Source organism: Phyllostomus discolor, chromosome 2 (assembly GCF_004126475.2).
Source record: "Phyllostomus discolor isolate MPI-MPIP mPhyDis1 chromosome 2, mPhyDis1.pri.v3, whole genome shotgun sequence".
NCBI classification, from domain to species: Eukaryota; Metazoa; Chordata; class Mammalia; order Chiroptera; family Phyllostomidae; genus Phyllostomus; species Phyllostomus discolor.
This window is the reverse complement of record NC_040904.2, coordinates 45,549,626-45,567,856: the sequence shown is the minus strand read 5'-3', so window position 1 is coordinate 45,567,856 and position 18,231 is coordinate 45,549,626. Positions and strand designations below refer to the sequence as shown.

The 18,231-nt window shown below is 40.7% G+C and overlaps 1 protein-coding gene across 7 annotated transcripts in view; it reads left to right on the top strand.

Annotated features, from left to right (window-relative positions):
* The window catches only part of IGF2BP2 (insulin like growth factor 2 mRNA binding protein 2), a 155,220-nt gene that overhangs the window by 107,626 nt on the left and 29,363 nt on the right, over positions 1-18,231 (top strand). For 6 of the 7 annotated variants that reach the window (XM_028504845.2, XM_028504841.2, XM_036017804.1 and 3 more), the window contains exons 3-7: positions 5,537-5,585; positions 6,647-6,698; positions 10,685-10,748; positions 12,739-13,011; positions 14,879-15,013. In XM_028504845.2, coding sequence (XP_028360646.1) covers positions 5,537-5,585; positions 6,647-6,698; positions 10,685-10,748; positions 12,739-13,011; positions 14,879-15,013 — 573 coding nt within the window. The remainder of the gene's footprint in view (positions 1-5,536; positions 5,586-6,646; positions 6,699-10,684; positions 10,749-12,738; positions 13,012-14,878; positions 15,014-18,231) is intronic. The other variant, XM_036017806.1, reaches the window with a different exon arrangement.

Here is an 18,231-nt window from a genome sequence, read left to right as displayed (position 1 = left end):
TCTCTTTGCTGTTTCTGTTGCTTCTCTTGCAGTTTATCTGGGGATCCTCTGAGCCTTAGCTGACCTAATTTTTAAACGCAACTTGAGATTCTGTGCGCTGGGTTCCCACGATTTATGTTAACTTGTTTCTCTACTCAGGCCCCCAGCATGGCCAAAGCTTGAGTTAGAGTTCTTAAGGTGGCTGATCAGACCTGTGACTAATTGAACATATGCCTGAAAACTGTGGCATTATCTTCCCCATATGCATGCTGGCATTTTACCCTTTTTAAAATATAGGTAAAATGGTTCTGCAGAATTACAGATTTCTCAACAAATGATTGTGATTTTATTTCCCCAGTTGATTGCCCAGTTATTTTTAAGCAACAAATTCTACCACAGAAAATAGTATCTGCCAGGCCCTTGAAATTCATAATAGTGGGCATCTAGTTTATCTGAAATACATTCAAGTGGAACCTGGTTCCTCTGGCTATCTATAGTACAAAGACCATATATTCATTAAAAAGTACCCTGATAGCCCTAGCTGGCATAGCTCAGTGGATTGAGCGTGGGCTGGGAACCAAAGTGTCCCAGCTTCGATTCCCAGCCAGGGTACATTCCTGGGTTGCAGGCCATAATCCCCAGCAACCTCACATTGATGTTTCTCTCTCTCTATCTCCCTCCCTTCCCTCTCTAAAATAAATAAATAAATAAAATCTTAAACAACAAAAAAAAGTACCCTGATGTAGTTCTATGTTGAAGAGCCTTGGAAACCAACAATTTAAATTAGTTAAAGTTAGGTGAGCTAAGGCTAAGTATAGTTTGTCTTGCAGTTCTTTAAAATTGGATAATCTGCATGTGGATACCCCAGTCAGCAGTTAACCAGAATACAGAATCAGTGACGTGCCAGCTCCCCGGACAAGCACAATGGCTGTGGGGCTATACAGTCAACCCTTGAACAACACGGGGGTTGGGTGCCAACACTCACACAGTCAAAAAAACTACATATGACTTCTATTCACCAAAAACTTAACTGCAGTTGTCCCTTGGTATCTGTAGAGGGTTGGTCCTAGGAATCCCTGCAGATACCAAAATCTGTGGATGCTCAAGTCCTTATATAAAATGTCATAGAACAATACATACAGTTGGCCCTCTGCATCCATGGATCCCTGCTCAAACTATCATGGATAATCCCCATAGAACAATACATACAGTTGGCCCTCTGCATCCATGGATTCCTGCTCAAACTATCATGGATAGTTTGAGCAGAAAAAAATATGCTTTTTGATCCATGGTTGATTGAATTCACAAACGCAAGTTCTGGGGATACAGAGGTCTGACTATATATTTATTGGGGGGAAAAGAGTCTGTGTGTAAGGGGACCTGTGCAGTTCACACTCATGCTGTTCAAGGGTTAACTGGATTATCCTTTTTCTGGTAGTGTGGAGCCTAAGATTCTTGCCCTTTTCTACCCAAAACATTTAGTTTAGCTTACTTGAACAGGAGAACAGGAAATGCTGAGTTCCTGAATCCCAAAGCCATGGGGAAGGAGTCTATATATCCATCCACACTAAAGGACACTCTCTGCTTGACTATAGGCTTTATTCTGCTTTCATTTAAAATGAAAAAAAGAAAGAAAAGAAAAGAAAAAAGAAATCAGCCCTGGCTGGTGTGGCTCAGTGGATTGAGCACTAGCCTGCGAACCAAAGGGTCGCCAGTTTGATTCCCAGTCAGGGCACGTTGCCTGGGTTGCAGGCCAGGTTCCCAGTAGGGGGTGCACGAGAGGCAACCACACATTGATGTTTCTCTCTCTCTTTCTCCCTTCCCCTCTCTATAAACATAAATAAATAAATGTTTTTTAATTGAAAAAAATCAAAACTCATGCTCTCTACTATTCTCTTTATTCTTGTTTTTAAGGTATAACAGAGTATTGAAGGCTCAGGCCTGGCACGCATGTAAACTATAGGTATGATACACTATTGTTGGTGAAGGAGTAGGCACGCAAAGTTTGAGCAGTTTGATGGGGCAGTTTGATGTCGTTAAAATTGTTTTAACGACAAAGAGATGGAGAAGGGGGTAGTAACCCGGTCATGAGACGGAATTTGGGTGTGGTGATAGGGAGCTATTCTCCAAAGACAGGAGTAACCGGTTATATTTGCCTTTAGAAAATCACTGGCAGCCAAGTGTGGGATGGCTGGGGGAGAGAAGAGAAACACAAAACAGAAGACAGCCCAGCCAGGAGAGATTGCTCAAGAGTTCCGAAGCTCTGAGGATGAGAAATGTCATTTATGTCTATTTAGAGAATCTTGATTCTCTTTGAAAATAAAGGAACGGTAATACTTTTCCATTTTTTTAAAGGAACAAATAATTATTTTCTTATACCCAATTACTTTCCTAAGTTATTTTGTAAAAGCTTGGCTTTAAAAAAAAAGCAGGGCATATTTTATGGATTTCAAAGGGAGAAAGGTCTACATTTGTTGTTAGAGACTGAGCCAAACGCTGTTTTCTTTATTTTTTCTTTTTTCTTTTTTTCTAAAGGAAATAGGGAAAGAACTCCATTTCCTCTCCTCTTGACTACCTGGCAAAGGAGAGACAGACAGTTTGCCTTCCTGGGTGGCGTCCCCATAAACAGACAGTAGCAGGCAGTGGCAGGGCTTTTCTCAGCCCACTGGGTTCCATGTTCTCCCTTTCTACCCTATGTGCTCGCCCCTGTGCTGCATGGACACTGTCAACAAGGAGCCTGCTCTGGAGGAAACCAGGGGGGTGGGCAGTGTCATCAGATAAGTAATTACAGGAAAGACTGAGCTGCTTTGTAAAAGCTAATGAGTGCAGAAGAAACAGTTCTGCCTGGACACACCCTGGAAATGTTTGCAAGAGTGAACTAGGTTTTGAAGGGCACTAGAAGTCCCTTGCAGGTGTCCTGAGTACCTTGAAGAGAAGGTGTGGCATCCAAATGATGCCACGGGAGTTCGAAGCTATATTGCGGAGATCCTGATCACTGCTGATCCTGAAAGATAATTTCAGCATAGTCTCCCAAGTGACCTGATGGGGCTCCACTTTAATAGGTAGTACTACAGTGTTTGCCATTTCCCTTATTTATTTCTAGGTTCCTTTTCTTCTTCTCCATCCTGATCTAAGATTAGAGATGCTACACAACCAGCTTTTCAGAGATGATTGTTCCTAGAATCCTGCTCAGTGAACATTCCGTTTACTTACTGAACTGATTGCACGGTGTGGGGTCTCTACGTGAGACATTACAGGGAAGCATCATGGTTTTGGACCCGTTTAGTTAGGATTTGGGATGATCCAGACTGGGCAGGATTTGACTACTTTTGCACTAGAACAAGGGGTTTGCCAAATCAATTAATAATCTGCCAAATAATATTTCAAGAAGAATGCCAAATCTAATTATGAAAAAAAAAAAAAGGTGTTTGGGTTTTCTTTTTTCATATTTAAGCAGGTTCAATCTTTTATATTCATTAAAGCAGCACTAGTTAAGTTTTAAATCATTAATTTTTCTAAACAAGTAAGATTAAGACATGAATGCATTCTCATTTTTCAAAAAAGCAAATAAGACAGAAGTAGCTCAATAAAAAGTACATGTCCCCTTTTACCAACTGAATCTGCCTTTGTAGCTGCCTTTTTCCATGCACTTACATGTAACACAATTTTGCTTTGTGCACTTTAGAAGACAGAATCAACTTAACCTACAGTTAGCTCTTTTCTTGTATCTATGCTTTCCAGAGTTCTTCATGGCAGAGCACATACGTCTTTATTGTTCTTTTTAACAGCTGCATGGTGTTCCATATTGTGGCTGTACTATAAATTGTTCATCTCCCCGTTGGTAACAATTTAGAGTTTTTGCCATCCTTGTTATTACAAACAGAGTAGCTGTCTTTGTTCAGATCTCTTTGTGTCTGTTGCACGAGTTTCTTCCAGTAGAAGAATTTCCTACCAGTAAATTCTTGCTTTGCTGCTGGAGTCTATGTTTATTCTTGGAGATGCAGTATTTTTCTTTAGAAATACTCAGTTTTCTTGCAAATTCTGATGCCTTTTCTATAAATAATTAGGCCTCTGACATCTTCTCTGGAGCATTCCATGTAGCCACTGTGTGGGGCGATGTCAGCGGTGTTGTTATCAACTCTTGCCCAAAGCAGTGTCAGAATAGAGCCTTCATAGCATAGAGGTAGAAATGAGTTCTACATCCTCCTTCCTATCCTGATACAAGATTAGAGGTCATACCATAGTCATAGTCAAGTAGTGCATGGGATCCATGCAAGTGGTGCCTCCCTTATTCAATAAAGGTCTGGAAACACTGGAGCCCCTCATTTATTTCAATGTTTCCCCATTTCCTGTATCTTATACCTCCTTCTCTCTCCTTTTTCCTCTCTGTAGGAATGGTAGCCTTTCTTTCCGAAGCTAGTGCCCAAGTGAAAGCATAGAGAAACACCAGGCTTACATAGCCACTATTTGGTGCCCTTGACACCAACAGAAAAGAAAAAGTGGTCATCATATTCCTTCTCTTGCAACCCCAGAACAGATGTTTTTGGGATTTCTGTGTGAAGCCCTTCCATTAAAATGATCTCTCTTATATTTGAATGCTGATTTGTGTTTTCTTCCCAGGATCTAACATGGTCTCATGCATGTTAAATCTATCTAATTGTAATACTTAAGTAAAAAGAAACCATCTAAATCACTGTTATCAGACCAGCAGGATATCCTAGAAAAACAAACCCCCAAAAATCCTCTGAATAAAAAAGCAGAAGACCCAAATGTTTGGCAGTGGGGATGGGTTAAATGCACTTCAATACACTCAGGTTATAAAACAGAATGAGGACGCTCTCTATCTACCAACACAGAAAGATCTCTAAGGTATTACTGTGAGGTAGGGAGAAAAAAAGATACAAGTGTGTGGAACATGCAAACATTTCTGCAAGAAAAGGAAAAAATAAGATTCAGTTTTGTATTTGCTGTCATTTTCATGAAGAAACCAAAGGATGCACAAGCAGCAAGTAAAAGTGTTTATTTCTGGGGGTGAGTGGGAGTAAGACTTTAGTGTACCTTTTTATAGTATTCTAATTTTTGAATTATGACTATTCAAAAATAAAAATAATTTTTAAAAAAGAAGATGTGCAATGTTAAATAAGGGGTAGACTGAACCTGATCTTGTTCAAGCACATTATATATGTAATTTCATCCATCATGTTTGAGCTTAGGTCCCTTTTGGAATGGGGTCAATCGCAGCACCATACATTTTGAGGAGGAAGGTGATAAACCTATATTAGAACCTGTATGGCGATTTAAATTCTAACCACTGTGGTAGGACATCAGAAATGCAAATCGGCATTCAAACCGTTTAGCTTGTTCTGACTTCTTGGATTTGTTTTTTACTTTTTCCACAAAGTAACTGAAAACCTTAAAACGTGATGGTCATGATTCACAGTGGGAATCTCTTGCTGATTCCTCTGTGAGCAGAGTGGGAAAGTGAACTCACATGAAGCCTGTTTTTAAAGTCCGTATCCTGGAGAAGGTGTTATAGTCTGTGCTTTTATTTTTACAGGAGCAGAAAAATTCAGATTCGAAACATCCCTCCTCACCTGCAGTGGGAAGTAAGCCAGTGTCACTTCTGTTTTTCCTGTCTTCCTACTTTCTTTCCTTTTTAATGGGCTAACAAGGCATTTTCTCCATCTTTTAGTTCCCTTTCACATTTAGGAGTTAGAGGTCCTCAGACTTGTCCCACTGTTTTCAGTACCCTAATGTGCATGATCTGCCATGAGTTCGAGGTTGTATCTGTCTCCTTCATCATGCAGAATATGCACTTTGCTCTCTCAGCTTCTGTCTCCTCAGGCACCAAAAAACTGTGAAACCCAGTGTCTACCTGCTTTGTGATTTTTCTCTCATGAGTTTGTAAAAAGGTTTTTACCTTTCCAAATTATGATTATAAAAAGATAAAATCCACAGAAAACCAAGAAAAATAGGAAGTTCTTTGTTAGTTTGAGCAGGTATTTTTGTTTAGTTTGAATTAATTGCTATGAATAACAGTTAAGATGTATTTTCTGAGTTGCGAAACTTCATATAAGATTGCTACCTTAAAATGAAGTAAGATAGAATCTGAGGAGTGGCCTTATTGCATTATTTAAAAATAAACTGCCTGGTGTTTTATTCCCCAACCCAAACGAAATCAAAATAACCATAAAGAAAAGAGAACATTCTGTCTAATGTATTCATTACTTAAAAAAAGACCTTTTTATTACTGAAACATACACACCCCAGTGCTTTGTAAAATAAGGAGATTCCTGAGAGAAAATGAAAGGAAGGTGGTGAAAGTTTTCAAGGAAAAGTGAGCTTTGTACTTTATTCTGCTTCTCATTTCAAGACCAGTAGACAGGTTCCAACCATCGTGATGGGTGTGACTGGCAGTTACTGAGATTCTGAAATTCTGCTATAATTGCAGTAAACAGATATTTTGAGAGTCAATAAGCAAATGAAAGTCCCACATATTTATTCAGTTCTTACTGCTTTTGTGGAAGACCTGAAATACCAATTCAATTATATTATTACCATAACTGTCCCTGTTTTGCTGTAATTCATTTGCTCAGGGTAACCACAGTACCATGTTTGCGAATACAGTCTTGTTTTCCCACTCTCACACTGAAGCTCTCTTTTGCAGGTATTGGATGGACTTTTGGCTCAGTACGGGACAGTGGAAAATGTCGAACAAGGTAATGAGTGAGGAAATCAGCTTACCAAATTTTGAGAGGAATGTTGTGTTATTTCTTGTAGGCTGGGTCAACTCCTGGGAGAAATAGTAAGTCCAGACTCCTTTGAAACAAGCTTCTTAGAGTATATGTTCATATATCTGTGTATGAGAGGTGTGTGTATATGTATATCCATAGCTATATAATTTGTTTTTTTTCAAGGAATATATAATAACTTTGCAGGCTATTTTTTAATACTGCATAATGTGCCTTGGCTAGTGTGGCTCAGGGGATTGAGGGCTGGCCTGTGAACCTAAGGGTTACTGGTTCAATTCCCAGTCAGGGCAGGTCCCTTTTAGGGGGCGTGCAAGAGGCAATCACACATTGCTGTTTTTCTCCCTTTCTTTTTCCCTCCCTTCCCCCCTCTGTAAAAATAAATAAATAAAATCTTTAAAAAATATACTCCCCCATGTGCTCAAGCCCTGGACACACACTGTCGGGATGGGATGACGTGACCCACGTGGAAGCAATCGGATTTACACTATTACAACTTTCTTCTTCCTGGCTAAGAAAAACAGATCTCTCATGTGTTGGAGTGAGTTTTTCTCCAGAAATAGGACTCTTACACCAGAATCTGCTGGAGTGCTTCTAAAAATGCATATTCCCAGGGTTCACCGTAGACCTACAATGTAAGACTTTCTGGGGCAAGAGTTCATGAATCTGTGTTTTAAACAACTATTCCCAAGTGGTTTTTGCATACACTCAAGTTTGAGAGCCGCTGTCTTGGGAATAATGTTATAAATACCTAGAAAATACATAGGGGAACCCTCCAAAGGAATTTATTTATAAAAATTGTGTATTCTACATGTTTAAACTTCAATCACCTACAAAGTACTCTCCATTTGATGCAGTACACCTATAGAGATGTTTTTTCCACTGCTCAAAACAGTTTTTGAACCCATCGTTTTGATGCCTTTTAGTGCTTCTGCTGTTTTTCTTTCACCTCTTCCATGTCACAAAAATGTTTCCCTTTGAGGACTTTTATTTCATCCAGGAAAAGAAAAAAAAGTCACTTGGAGTGAGATCGGGTGAATAGGGAAGGTGGGGCAGAGGGTTCATGCCACATTTGGTCAAAACTGCTGAACACTCAGTGTGGTGTAGGCAGGTGCGCTCAGTGTAAATCACCCGTCATAAAATGGGCAAATGTGTTAAAAGTCTTAAAAACAATTCACTGAAGTCAAACAGGGCCTCTCACAACAATGCCAGCTGGTACAATGATACAGATGGGTTCCTACAACACCCACCTAGCATGGGAAGCCTATACTACAAGGGGTCCACTCTCCAGAAGGCAGTTCTGATTTTGGGGGGTTTCCCCCTTGTATTCTTCTGCTGCCCTTGTTTTTACCTTCTGTAACATGAAATACCATGGTTTTAAAAAGAAAACAGTGAGTGCCTATTGCTGATGTATTATGTAGCTCTTTCAGAGTCCCAGAAAAGAAAGTCCAAGGTCCTGATATGACAGGTAGTAACATATGTAAAGATTATTTTTGTGTTGTCCTAAAAAGCAGAATGTGAATTCAGTCACTTACTGTGAGCCCTTGGAAAAGTCACTTGACCTCACTGACTCAGTTTGCACATGTGTAAAAGGGCAAGAATAAATCCTGCTCATCCTTGTATCACTGAACAGTCGGCACCCAAAGTGATCTGTGTGAGGTATTTGTGGACAGTGGAGCCATGCATAACCTGAAGGGGTAAGGTTCACATAGGAAAAATCACAGAGAACCTGTTTTCACGTATGCAGCCTGTTCTCTCTGCCCAGATAATTAACATAATAGCTTCCACGTAGTGATTATTGAGATGTTCTTCACGTCATGAATATTAAAAATATCATTATTCAGTGTCGTGCTGCTGACTGTCTGTGCCCAAAGGTGAAGGGAAAGAGCTCAGAGAGAAGACATGATTTACAAAGATTCTGTATCTCGGTTCTTGTTACACATTTCCCTCAGTATGGAGAAGAAAACATTCTGATCAGGATTGCATGTAGTAGGCAAGATGGCCTTACAGACGCGAACCTGTGAAAGTTGCTAGCTAAGACCATGTTATAGATTCAAGACAATGGTGTGCGAGGAAGAACTGTGTCTGGTCCCCGGGGGCTCCCCGAGCATGTGTGCCCACTGTCCACCTGCCTCACCGCTGCCCGAGGGAGGTGTGGAGCTGCTGTTTTGTTCTGTTTCCTAGTTGATTCCTGGTTCAGCAAGAAAACATTCTCCGTAGTTTTAAGAAACTTTATTATAAAGCTTTTATGTCCGATGAAATACATTATTTGAATGGAGCTCAGTTCTTTCAAGAGTCAAAGCACTGTCTGAGTCCCCGAAGACAAACATCTCAGAAGAACAGCGAGTATGACTAAGGAGTGAGAAAATCTGAATCTGAGAGTCCTAAGTAGACAGCTTTATTCAGGAAGTTCAGACCCAGCCCTCTCTCCCTTTTTGGGAGTCTGCAGCCTTATCTGTAGCACTAGAAAGCAGTGAAGAGGAAACCACTTTCGCATTCTGTGTCAGCGCTGAGAGCGGACGGCCGTGGGCTGCACACCCCCTGCTTTGCTCTGTGAGAGCTGCCCTGGGTGAGTGGGAGAGCAGCTGGAGCCCTCCCCGGGCAAAGGCCAGGGCTGGGCTCATGCTTACGACATGTGAATGTAGCGGCAATTCTTTGTAAGGATTACACATTCCCTCCCCACAGTGGTGTGGTGGCTGCTTTGAAGTTAATGGATAACCAGTATCTTTAACAGTGGTCTTTAACCTTTTTGAGAATCTCATAGAAATTATAAACCAGAAAAATTCATATATCCACAAATTTGAGTCTTTGGGTGGCGTGGGGAGGGTCAGGTTATAGAATTCCTGAAGCTCTAGTGTAGATCCAAGGTTAAGAATCCCTGTACTATAGGGTTTTATTATTACGTTGAAAAGTAGCTTTATTGTGGTCTTCTTGAATTATCCTTAACTTGATGTTGTTAACACTAGGTCTCTCAATAGCTTAAATGCTTTAAAGGCAAGATTTGATTTAATCATGTCAGCTTGTTTGTGGAAAATCAATATTTTTCTTTTAAGTTTACTGAATTGGAGTGAGAACATTTTATCTTGCTTCTTCTGGACTTATTTTTAACTTCTGACTTTGGGAGAAGAAGCAAGCGATTTTGAGCTAAGATAAGCCAACTCACAAGAGTGATTTCTTATTAGCCATTCTTTACATGTGTGATCTCCCCTTTCTCCAAGTGAGTTGGGATTATCAGTTTTCTTTATTTATTGTACACACTTACTAAGTTTAACTCACACAGCCAAGAAGTTCAAAGAGAAACAAAAGTAGTAATTCAAGCTTATCGATGAATGAAGAATTAAAATTAAAATACTTTATTATTACTCTATATATCCACTTATTTAAAACTAAATACAGATTATAATAAAACTTATACCATAATAGTAATACAGTACAATAAATTGATATAAACTTTTAGGAAAGTAATTTGAAAATACATATTACAAGTATTATGCTTTCTTACCCATTTATTTTTTCTTGTGTGTTTGGCCTAAAAAAGTAATTCAGAAGAACTCATATCAATGTTTCCAACAAAGGTGGTTTCCAGCAACACTTTTTAGAACAGCAGACATGGGGAAAGACTCATTTGTCAATGTTCAAGGAATGGTTAGGCAAAAATCATGTCGCAGTTACTGCAATTTTACATAGGCATTAAAAATAAAAAATACAAAGATAATGTACACATATGTGTACCCATGCAAGAGTGTTTATAAAATAAGTGAAAATACAGCTTCGAGTCGTGTATACAAGTGATTGCAAATGACTACAAATGCACGTGAACAAAGATAGAGATCGGTAGAACTCTCGAGTCGAGGCAGTGAATTTTTTTGTGCCTCTTTTCTCTAAAGTAAGTCTGTCTACATTGAGCCAGAGCAGCTTTTCTTCCTGTGACAATGTAATTTTTCCCTCTTTCCTAGTGAACACAGACACAGAAACTGCCGTTGTCAACGTCACGTATGCAACAAGAGAAGAAGCAAAAATGTAAGTTAAGTGGCTCTGGGCTTCCTTTTCCATGTTTTGGGGAGTTGTCTTTGAATTCCATTGAGTCCCATGCTTACAGACCTTTTCTGAAAAAGTGCAGCTCTTTGACATGTCCCTGGAACTCCTGGGCGTTGGCACCAGGATATCTGTTTGTTGATTGTGCAGAGACTCTCCTGAAAAAAATGTTGAGCCGTGGCCTCCAAACTGAGGTGGGAACTGTGTCTGGATGTAGTCGGGAGTCGAGAGCCCCAGCTGCATGACCCTGTCCCCTAGAGAGACTCTGCTTTGCCAGCCACCGGGAGCCACTTTAACCTGGAATTTCCTCCGGGCCCCAGGATAAAGAAGCACAGGCTATTTTTACCCACACTAACTGAACGGATACCAGAGCATCAGTTCTTCCTCTGTGTACTATAAAAAGGGGAACCCCCCTCGGTGACAGCAACAGCAGGAGCAGTGTCTGGTGGTGGTTGTCAAGGAGAGCCCGGCCGGGGTTCTTCTTCCGGTCCCCATTTACTTCTCATCCCCGCTCGTGACGGCGGCACTTCTGTAGTGGTCATCTTTGAGCTTGGCTCTTAACAGACACGGAATTGAGGTTTTTTCCAAAGCCTAGTTCCTTTTTCAAGGAGGTTCTTGAAGTGCCTGTCTGGTCACCGTCACTAGAATATGGTCACATGTGGTAATCCTTTATGGATGTGGCGTACCCTTGGTTATACATCCCAGGATTACAGACTTATTTCCTTTTCAAGGTTTCATCACATATGAAGACACTATTTAATACATTTTCATGCTGATAGTTTTCAAAAAGCTAATTTTGTGTTGAAAAAGGCAATAATGCATTTTGCTCCTGACTTCTGCTCACATGTGTAAGCAGGAGCTACACCAGTGACTCACCTTCACAGTTCTTGTCCGGCTGCCATGTAGGCAGGGCGTCTGTGCATCTTACATTGTTGCTTTTATTGAAATCAGAAGCTGCTGCTTTGTAATAAATTCACAAACCCTAAACATTGACCTAATATAATAGGGTTATTCATTTCACATGCTGCCGGAAACATGTAAAAAAGTTACTCCACCTCATGTGAAATTTTAAAATGCAGTAGTAGGATATTATTTATTTCCTAGAAAATTAATAAGTATTTTTAGTTAATAATATTCTGTGCTTTTGAGGACTCAAGGAAACCAATGTTCTCTTAACTGCTATAGGGTAGTAAGTATTGAAACCTCAGAAGGACACTGGGTAACAAACACTTAATGTTAGAGTCCTGCGTGCTCTCTGATGCAGCAACTCCACCGGGAATTTACCCTGTGTGCAAGGTTGTGGTTGCAAAGATGCCCATGGCAACACTGAATATAATAGCAAAAGACTGACCTTTATATATGTAAAAATATATGTATATAAAAAACAATGGAAGATCATTTGCAAAAGACAAGGCAAATCAACAGAATGTTATATAGCCAGTAAAAATTAAATTGGAGTATATTGAATGACTTGGAGAGTGTTTGGTATATTAATTTTTTTAAAGGTTAGAAGAGGAACATGTGATATTAATTTATTTTTATAAGTAATAGATTTATATTTAAGAAAAATAAGAGATATAGATGTTAGGACTTTTTCTCATTGGTAGTTATTTGCATCTTGATTTTCAATAATATATATTATGATAAAAATAAGAGTCATAATTTCACACTGACATTAAAGAGTCTTTGATAAGCAGGAGATTGCCTTGGGTGGAGAAAAAAGCAGAAAGCCTAACTGTATATCAAGTCTGACCAGGCCTGTAGATTGTGATTAACTGTCAGCGACGACCGCCGAGACCCACTGAGACAGATGTGGGGGTGGCATCTGTCGTGCTCAGCGCTGCATCCACAGAAGGGATTAGGGGCGTTCACACAGGCAGCCAGTGCAGGAGACTAAATGAGCCAGTCCAGTGATCTGGAGGGTCTTCTCTGACGTTGCTCTCTAACGAAGCTCTCGGTTCCTTCTGCATTTCAGAGCCATCGAGAAGCTAAGCGGGCATCAGTTTGAGAACTACTCCTTCAAGATTTCCTACATCCCGGATGAAGAGGTGAGCTCCCCTTCGCCCCCTCAGCGAGCCCAGCGTGGGGACCACTCTTCCAGGGAGCAAGGCCACGCCCCTGGGGGCTCTTCTCAGGCCAGACAGATTGATTTCCCGCTTCGGATCCTGGTCCCCACCCAGTTTGTTGGTGCCATCATCGGAAAGGAGGGCTTGACCATAAAGAACATCACTAAGCAGACCCAGTCCCGGTACGTGCCTCCGGGGCTTCCTTTGCTTCCTTCTGAGGGGTCTCCTGAGTGCTGGTGGGTCCCAGCCATCCTCATGTGGCTATTGCTTGCATCAGCAGTGGGGGGCTGTGCTGTATGGGATGGTGGCTTCTTGAAACAGAACTATTAACAGACTAACAGAAAGCTGGGGGCTTTAATGAGCTTTCATGCCAGTCGCCTAAAGTTTATACCCAAAACACTAAAGGTTCATAAAGAAGGTACTAATGACCTCACAACAAAGAATTATTCTTATAAGCAAACTAATGCTTTTGAATGCATTTATTTCTAAAACAGAAGACGTATGGAGCTTTGTGGGATCCTAGAACCCATTTATTTTAGCTCGTACCTCCTCTGCCCAGTCTGAGTGCTGGGTGGTAGCCATTCTTTGCGGACACCTAGGAAGACTCACAAATAGCTGCATACGTAAAGGAATTAGGTGAATCACTGCTATATGTAGCAAGAAATAAAGTACATTTGCCCTATATTTAGTTTCCTGTCTGTTTAGGGAGATTGAACTGGTAGTGGGAATTATAGTGCTTAAAAGGCTATGTGGAGTTGTTGATTTTTGTATGTTCATATGACCACGCATGATGTAGCAAAGAAAGCACAGGACTTCAAAACAAACACCCATGTTCAAGTTTGACCACTTAATGGCTTTATGATCTTGAATTTTTTCCTCTCTGACCATCGATTGCTTCTTCTGTAAGCCAAGATTATTGTGAGAACTAGGATAGCCAGGTAGATTGAATGTAATAATCATGATGAAAGCACTTAAATTGCAAAGCACCAAATAACTGACAAATATTAGTTAGCTACATGCCTAGGGCCTTTCATTCGGGTCATGCATTGAGTGTCTTGTAACGTGAAAGAGCAAACACTACTTTCTGTAATGCGTCTGAGTTATTCCCCTGATATGGAAATGTACTTGAGTCCCAGAGTTCATAATCAGAGGAATGAGATGAAGAGATAGGAGAGAGGGAAAGTACTCTCTGGTGATCCTTGTATTTTAAAGTCAGCTGTTTTTTCCCCCTCTAAGTTCACTTCACTAGGAAAGTGGTTTTTATTTGTATGTCTTTTTGTTCCAAAAATTGTTTCAAGTGGCTTTAAAAGTGCAACAAGTTTAAATAGAAGTGAAGTTAGTTCTCAAAGTGTGTGCCCATTTTTTAGAAATAGGTCCAAGACTTGGATCTGGGCTTCTGGGCTTTCTAACAGTCAGAGTAAAAGGGGATACAATTAATTGTGTGATTTTGAAAGTTAACAAATCAAGTAGAGCTACGACTACCCCAAGAAGTCTGATCAAGTCATCAAGCTTTTGAACCATTAGCTTTAAGAGCCTGGGAGGCTGCCAGTAGTTAGGAAACCAAAACTCAGGCAGAGAGAGAGGGCATACCTCTGTTTTCTATCTATACTCAAATATATAAAGCTCACTTGAATTTGGTGTTTGGATTTGGATTAACATATGGCTTTTAAAAACTGCAATCAGTTCAGAGAGTTGCACTGTGCCAGTGTACAGAATTACCCTGCTTGCTTTACTCTCCACTTCTACGATCATTTGAAAAACGACACAAAATACTTCGTTACCAAGTTGGCTGGGTGCCTTTGTCCCACAGCACGCCTGTCTGAAATATTCCCTTCTAAATGGAGCTGCAAAGAACTCAAGTTTGGCACAAGACCCCCTGCGCTGCTTGCTGCCTTCTTGGAGAATGGCATTGGTTGCAAACGTGCTGATGACACTCCCTTGTCTGTCTGGGTCCTCGCTGTGCGTTGGCTGGTGCGGTGCTGTCTCGGGACTAACTAGGATCCTATCCCAGATGACGCTGTGCTATGGCTCCTGATTCTTTCCCCACAGGGTAGACATCCATAGGAAGGAAAACTCGGGGGCTGCAGAGAAGCCCGTCACCATCCATGCCACCCCAGAGGGGACCTCTGAAGCATGCCGCATGATTCTCGAAATCATGCAGAAAGAGGCTGACGAGACCAAACTGTAAGTTTGTGCATGATGCCTGGACCGCTCCACAGAGAATAAGAGCAGGTGCCCCTTCACTGAGCCCGAGACATTTTTCACAAGCTCTGACTCTATTACTAAGCAAAGGGAGGGGGGAAGGATTATTTTTAAGAAATTTGTTTCCAAAGAGAATACAGTGGGAAACAGATCTTGTGTATTTATAATATGGCTGTTTCTCCCCCTGTACATATTGCTTGGTGATCCTAATGCTTTCATCACTCACTGGTAATAATTACTGGTAGAGATACCTAGACCCGGGCTGCCAGTGTCATGCAGTGATGGAACTGCTCCATGTCTGCACCATTCAGTGCAGTAGCCACTTGTCACGTGGTGGTATCGAGTGCTTGAAACGTGGCTAGTGTGATATGGAAACTATTTTTTTAAAATTTATTCAAATTTGAACAGTCCCCTGTATGGCTAATGCATTGGGTAGTGGAGGTACAGAGAAGGTACATTATCATCAAAACCATCATTTACCGTTCTGGGAAAGGTTTTTGTCACCTGCTCCTAAACCACTTACACCCTTTAAAAACTGGATTGCATTAGTAGTAGAAATTGGTATCCGAGTGGCTGCTTTAGTCTTCCTTTTTTTCCTCTTCCATGTCCTTCACTTTCTATTCTTTTACAAAATACTTCTTAGGATTCCTGAGTGTTGTACCAATTTGAAGAGTAAATATAGTTCTTACAAAAGCAATTTTCTTTGTATTACAAACGAATTTAATGGTAACGGAATAGATAATGTAATAAAAAAGGCTCCATGTCAAATTGGCAAAATCCACTTACGGGCATTGGTGGCAGCTTTACAGAGAAGCACTGAGGGATGGAGTGAATATAAAATTAATTCAGAAATAATGTCAAATAAGAGTGTTCCAAAACCACAAACGTGGAAGTAGTCCCGAAAAGAAAAACACTACAAATCTATTCTCAGGTTTCTAACCTTTCACTTAGGAATTATTTACTCTATTTCAGGCTTTTGAAACCCAAATTCCATGGCTAAACTTTAAGAAGCCCCTCCCTCATCCAAGTTATTGCAGACTTCACAAATTAACACCCCCTTTGGTCCTTCAACCTGGGTACAAGCAACTTTCAATATTCTAAATAATCAAAAAGACTGATTTCTACATTGGATTTTTAAGTTTTTGTGTAGAGCCGAGATGGAGTGTGAATGTCGTGGAAATGCATGTGTCGAGTGTCCAGTGTGCTTGGCGCTGTGCGGGGGTCGAGGCTTTGGTCGTGAACAAGACCCGGTTCCTGCTTTCATGGACCTCACGGGCTGCTGGGAGAGGCGTCTACTGAACAGCCCCACCAGTGTGTAGTTACGCACAGCCATGGAGCGTGCTCACAGTGGGAAATGACTGCTTATTACTGGAGGCCCTAATCAAGGCTTTAGGGGCCACAGCAGGAGGTTTGGGGATTTCAAAGAAGGTCTCCCTGTGTAAGTGCCATGTAAACTGAGCCCTGAGGGTGGTGAGTAAGAGGTGGAGGATATAGGGAAAGAGGGATCCTAAACTTTCTTTTTATTCATTTATCAAATATTACTATGTGCCAGGCACTCTTCTACGTGCCATTCAACAAAGCTGACACCCCCCACCCCCCCAAAATGCCTGCCCTCCGAAAATTGCATCCCCTTATTTTAAGGCAGTAATAATGCATCTGTTAGATCCTTTCGATTTCAGTAACAGAAAACATAAGTGGCTTAAGCAATAAGAACCCATTATCATGCCATGTAATAAGACATCCTAAGGTAGAGCAACTCCAAGGTCAGTTGAATCGTGGACTCAAAGCCCGTGACTCTTCTTTCTGTTTTACCTTCTTCGGGGTGTCTGATACTTTCCTGGTGATGACAGGATGGCTGTAGTGGTTTCAGACCTTGTGTCCCCACAGAATAATATTCAGAATTTGAGAGACAAAGCTTCTTTTTTTTTCTTTGTGGTAACATAACATGCAATTTACCATCTTAACCATTTTTATGTGTATAGTTCAGTAGTGTTGAGTATATTCACATAGTTGTGAATCAGGTCTCCAGAACGTTCTCATCTTGCGAAACTGAAACTCTGTGGCCATTAAACAACTCCCGTTTCCCCCACTCCCTCCATCCCCGCCCTGGTAGCCACCACTCTGCTTTTTGTTCCCATGAATTTGACTGCTTTAGAGAACTCAGATAAGTGGAATCGAACAGTATTTGACTTTTTGTGACTGGCTTTTTCACTTTACACGATATCCTCAAGATTCATCCACATGGTAGCATGTGGCAGGATTTCCTTCCTTTTTACGGCTGCATGACATTTCATTGTAGGTATATACCACGTTCTGTCTATTCACTCGTCCATTGCTGATTGGGTCGCTTTTGCCTCTCAGCCATTGTGAAGTGCTGTTACTGCCATGGGTGTGAAGATCTCTTTGAGACCTTGCTCCTAATTCTCTTGGATAAATACCCAGAAGGGAATTGCTGGGTAGTTCTATTTTAATTTTTTCGTGAGGCCTCCATACCATTTTCCATAGCAGTTGTACCATCTTACACTCCTACCAACAGTGCACAAGGGTTTTGATTTCTCTACATTCTCACCAACAAAAAAACTTACTGTTTTCTGTTATTTTGATAGCCAAACTAATAGGAATGAGGTAGTATTTTGTATTCACAGTAACTCATTGTGGTTTTTTGTTTGCATTTTTTTTAAATAGAAGCCATCTTTATCCTTTTTTTAAAAGATTTTATTTATTCTAGAGAGGGGAAGGAACAGAGAAAGAGAGAGAGAGAAACATCAGTGTGTGGTTGCCTCTCGTGTGCCCCCTACTGGGGACCTGACCAACAACCCAGGCATGTGCCCTAGACTGGGAATCAAACCAGTGACCCTTTGGTTCACAGGCTGGTATTCAATCCACTGAGCCATACCAGCCAGGGCTGTCTGCATTTCTTTTATGATGGTGACGTTGAGCATCCTTTTTATGCTTTTTGGCATTTGCAGATCATTTTGGAGAAATGTCTGTCAAGTCCTTTGCACATTTTCAAACAGATTATTTGATTTTTTTTATTGTTGAGTTGTAGGAGTTCTTTATATATTCTGGATATTAATCCCCTATCAGATATACAAATATTTTCTTTCATTCCATAGACTGTCTTTTCACTATTGTTTATATTTTTGATGCAGAAAAGTTTTTAAGTTTGATATAGTCCTATTTCTTTATTTTTTATTTTC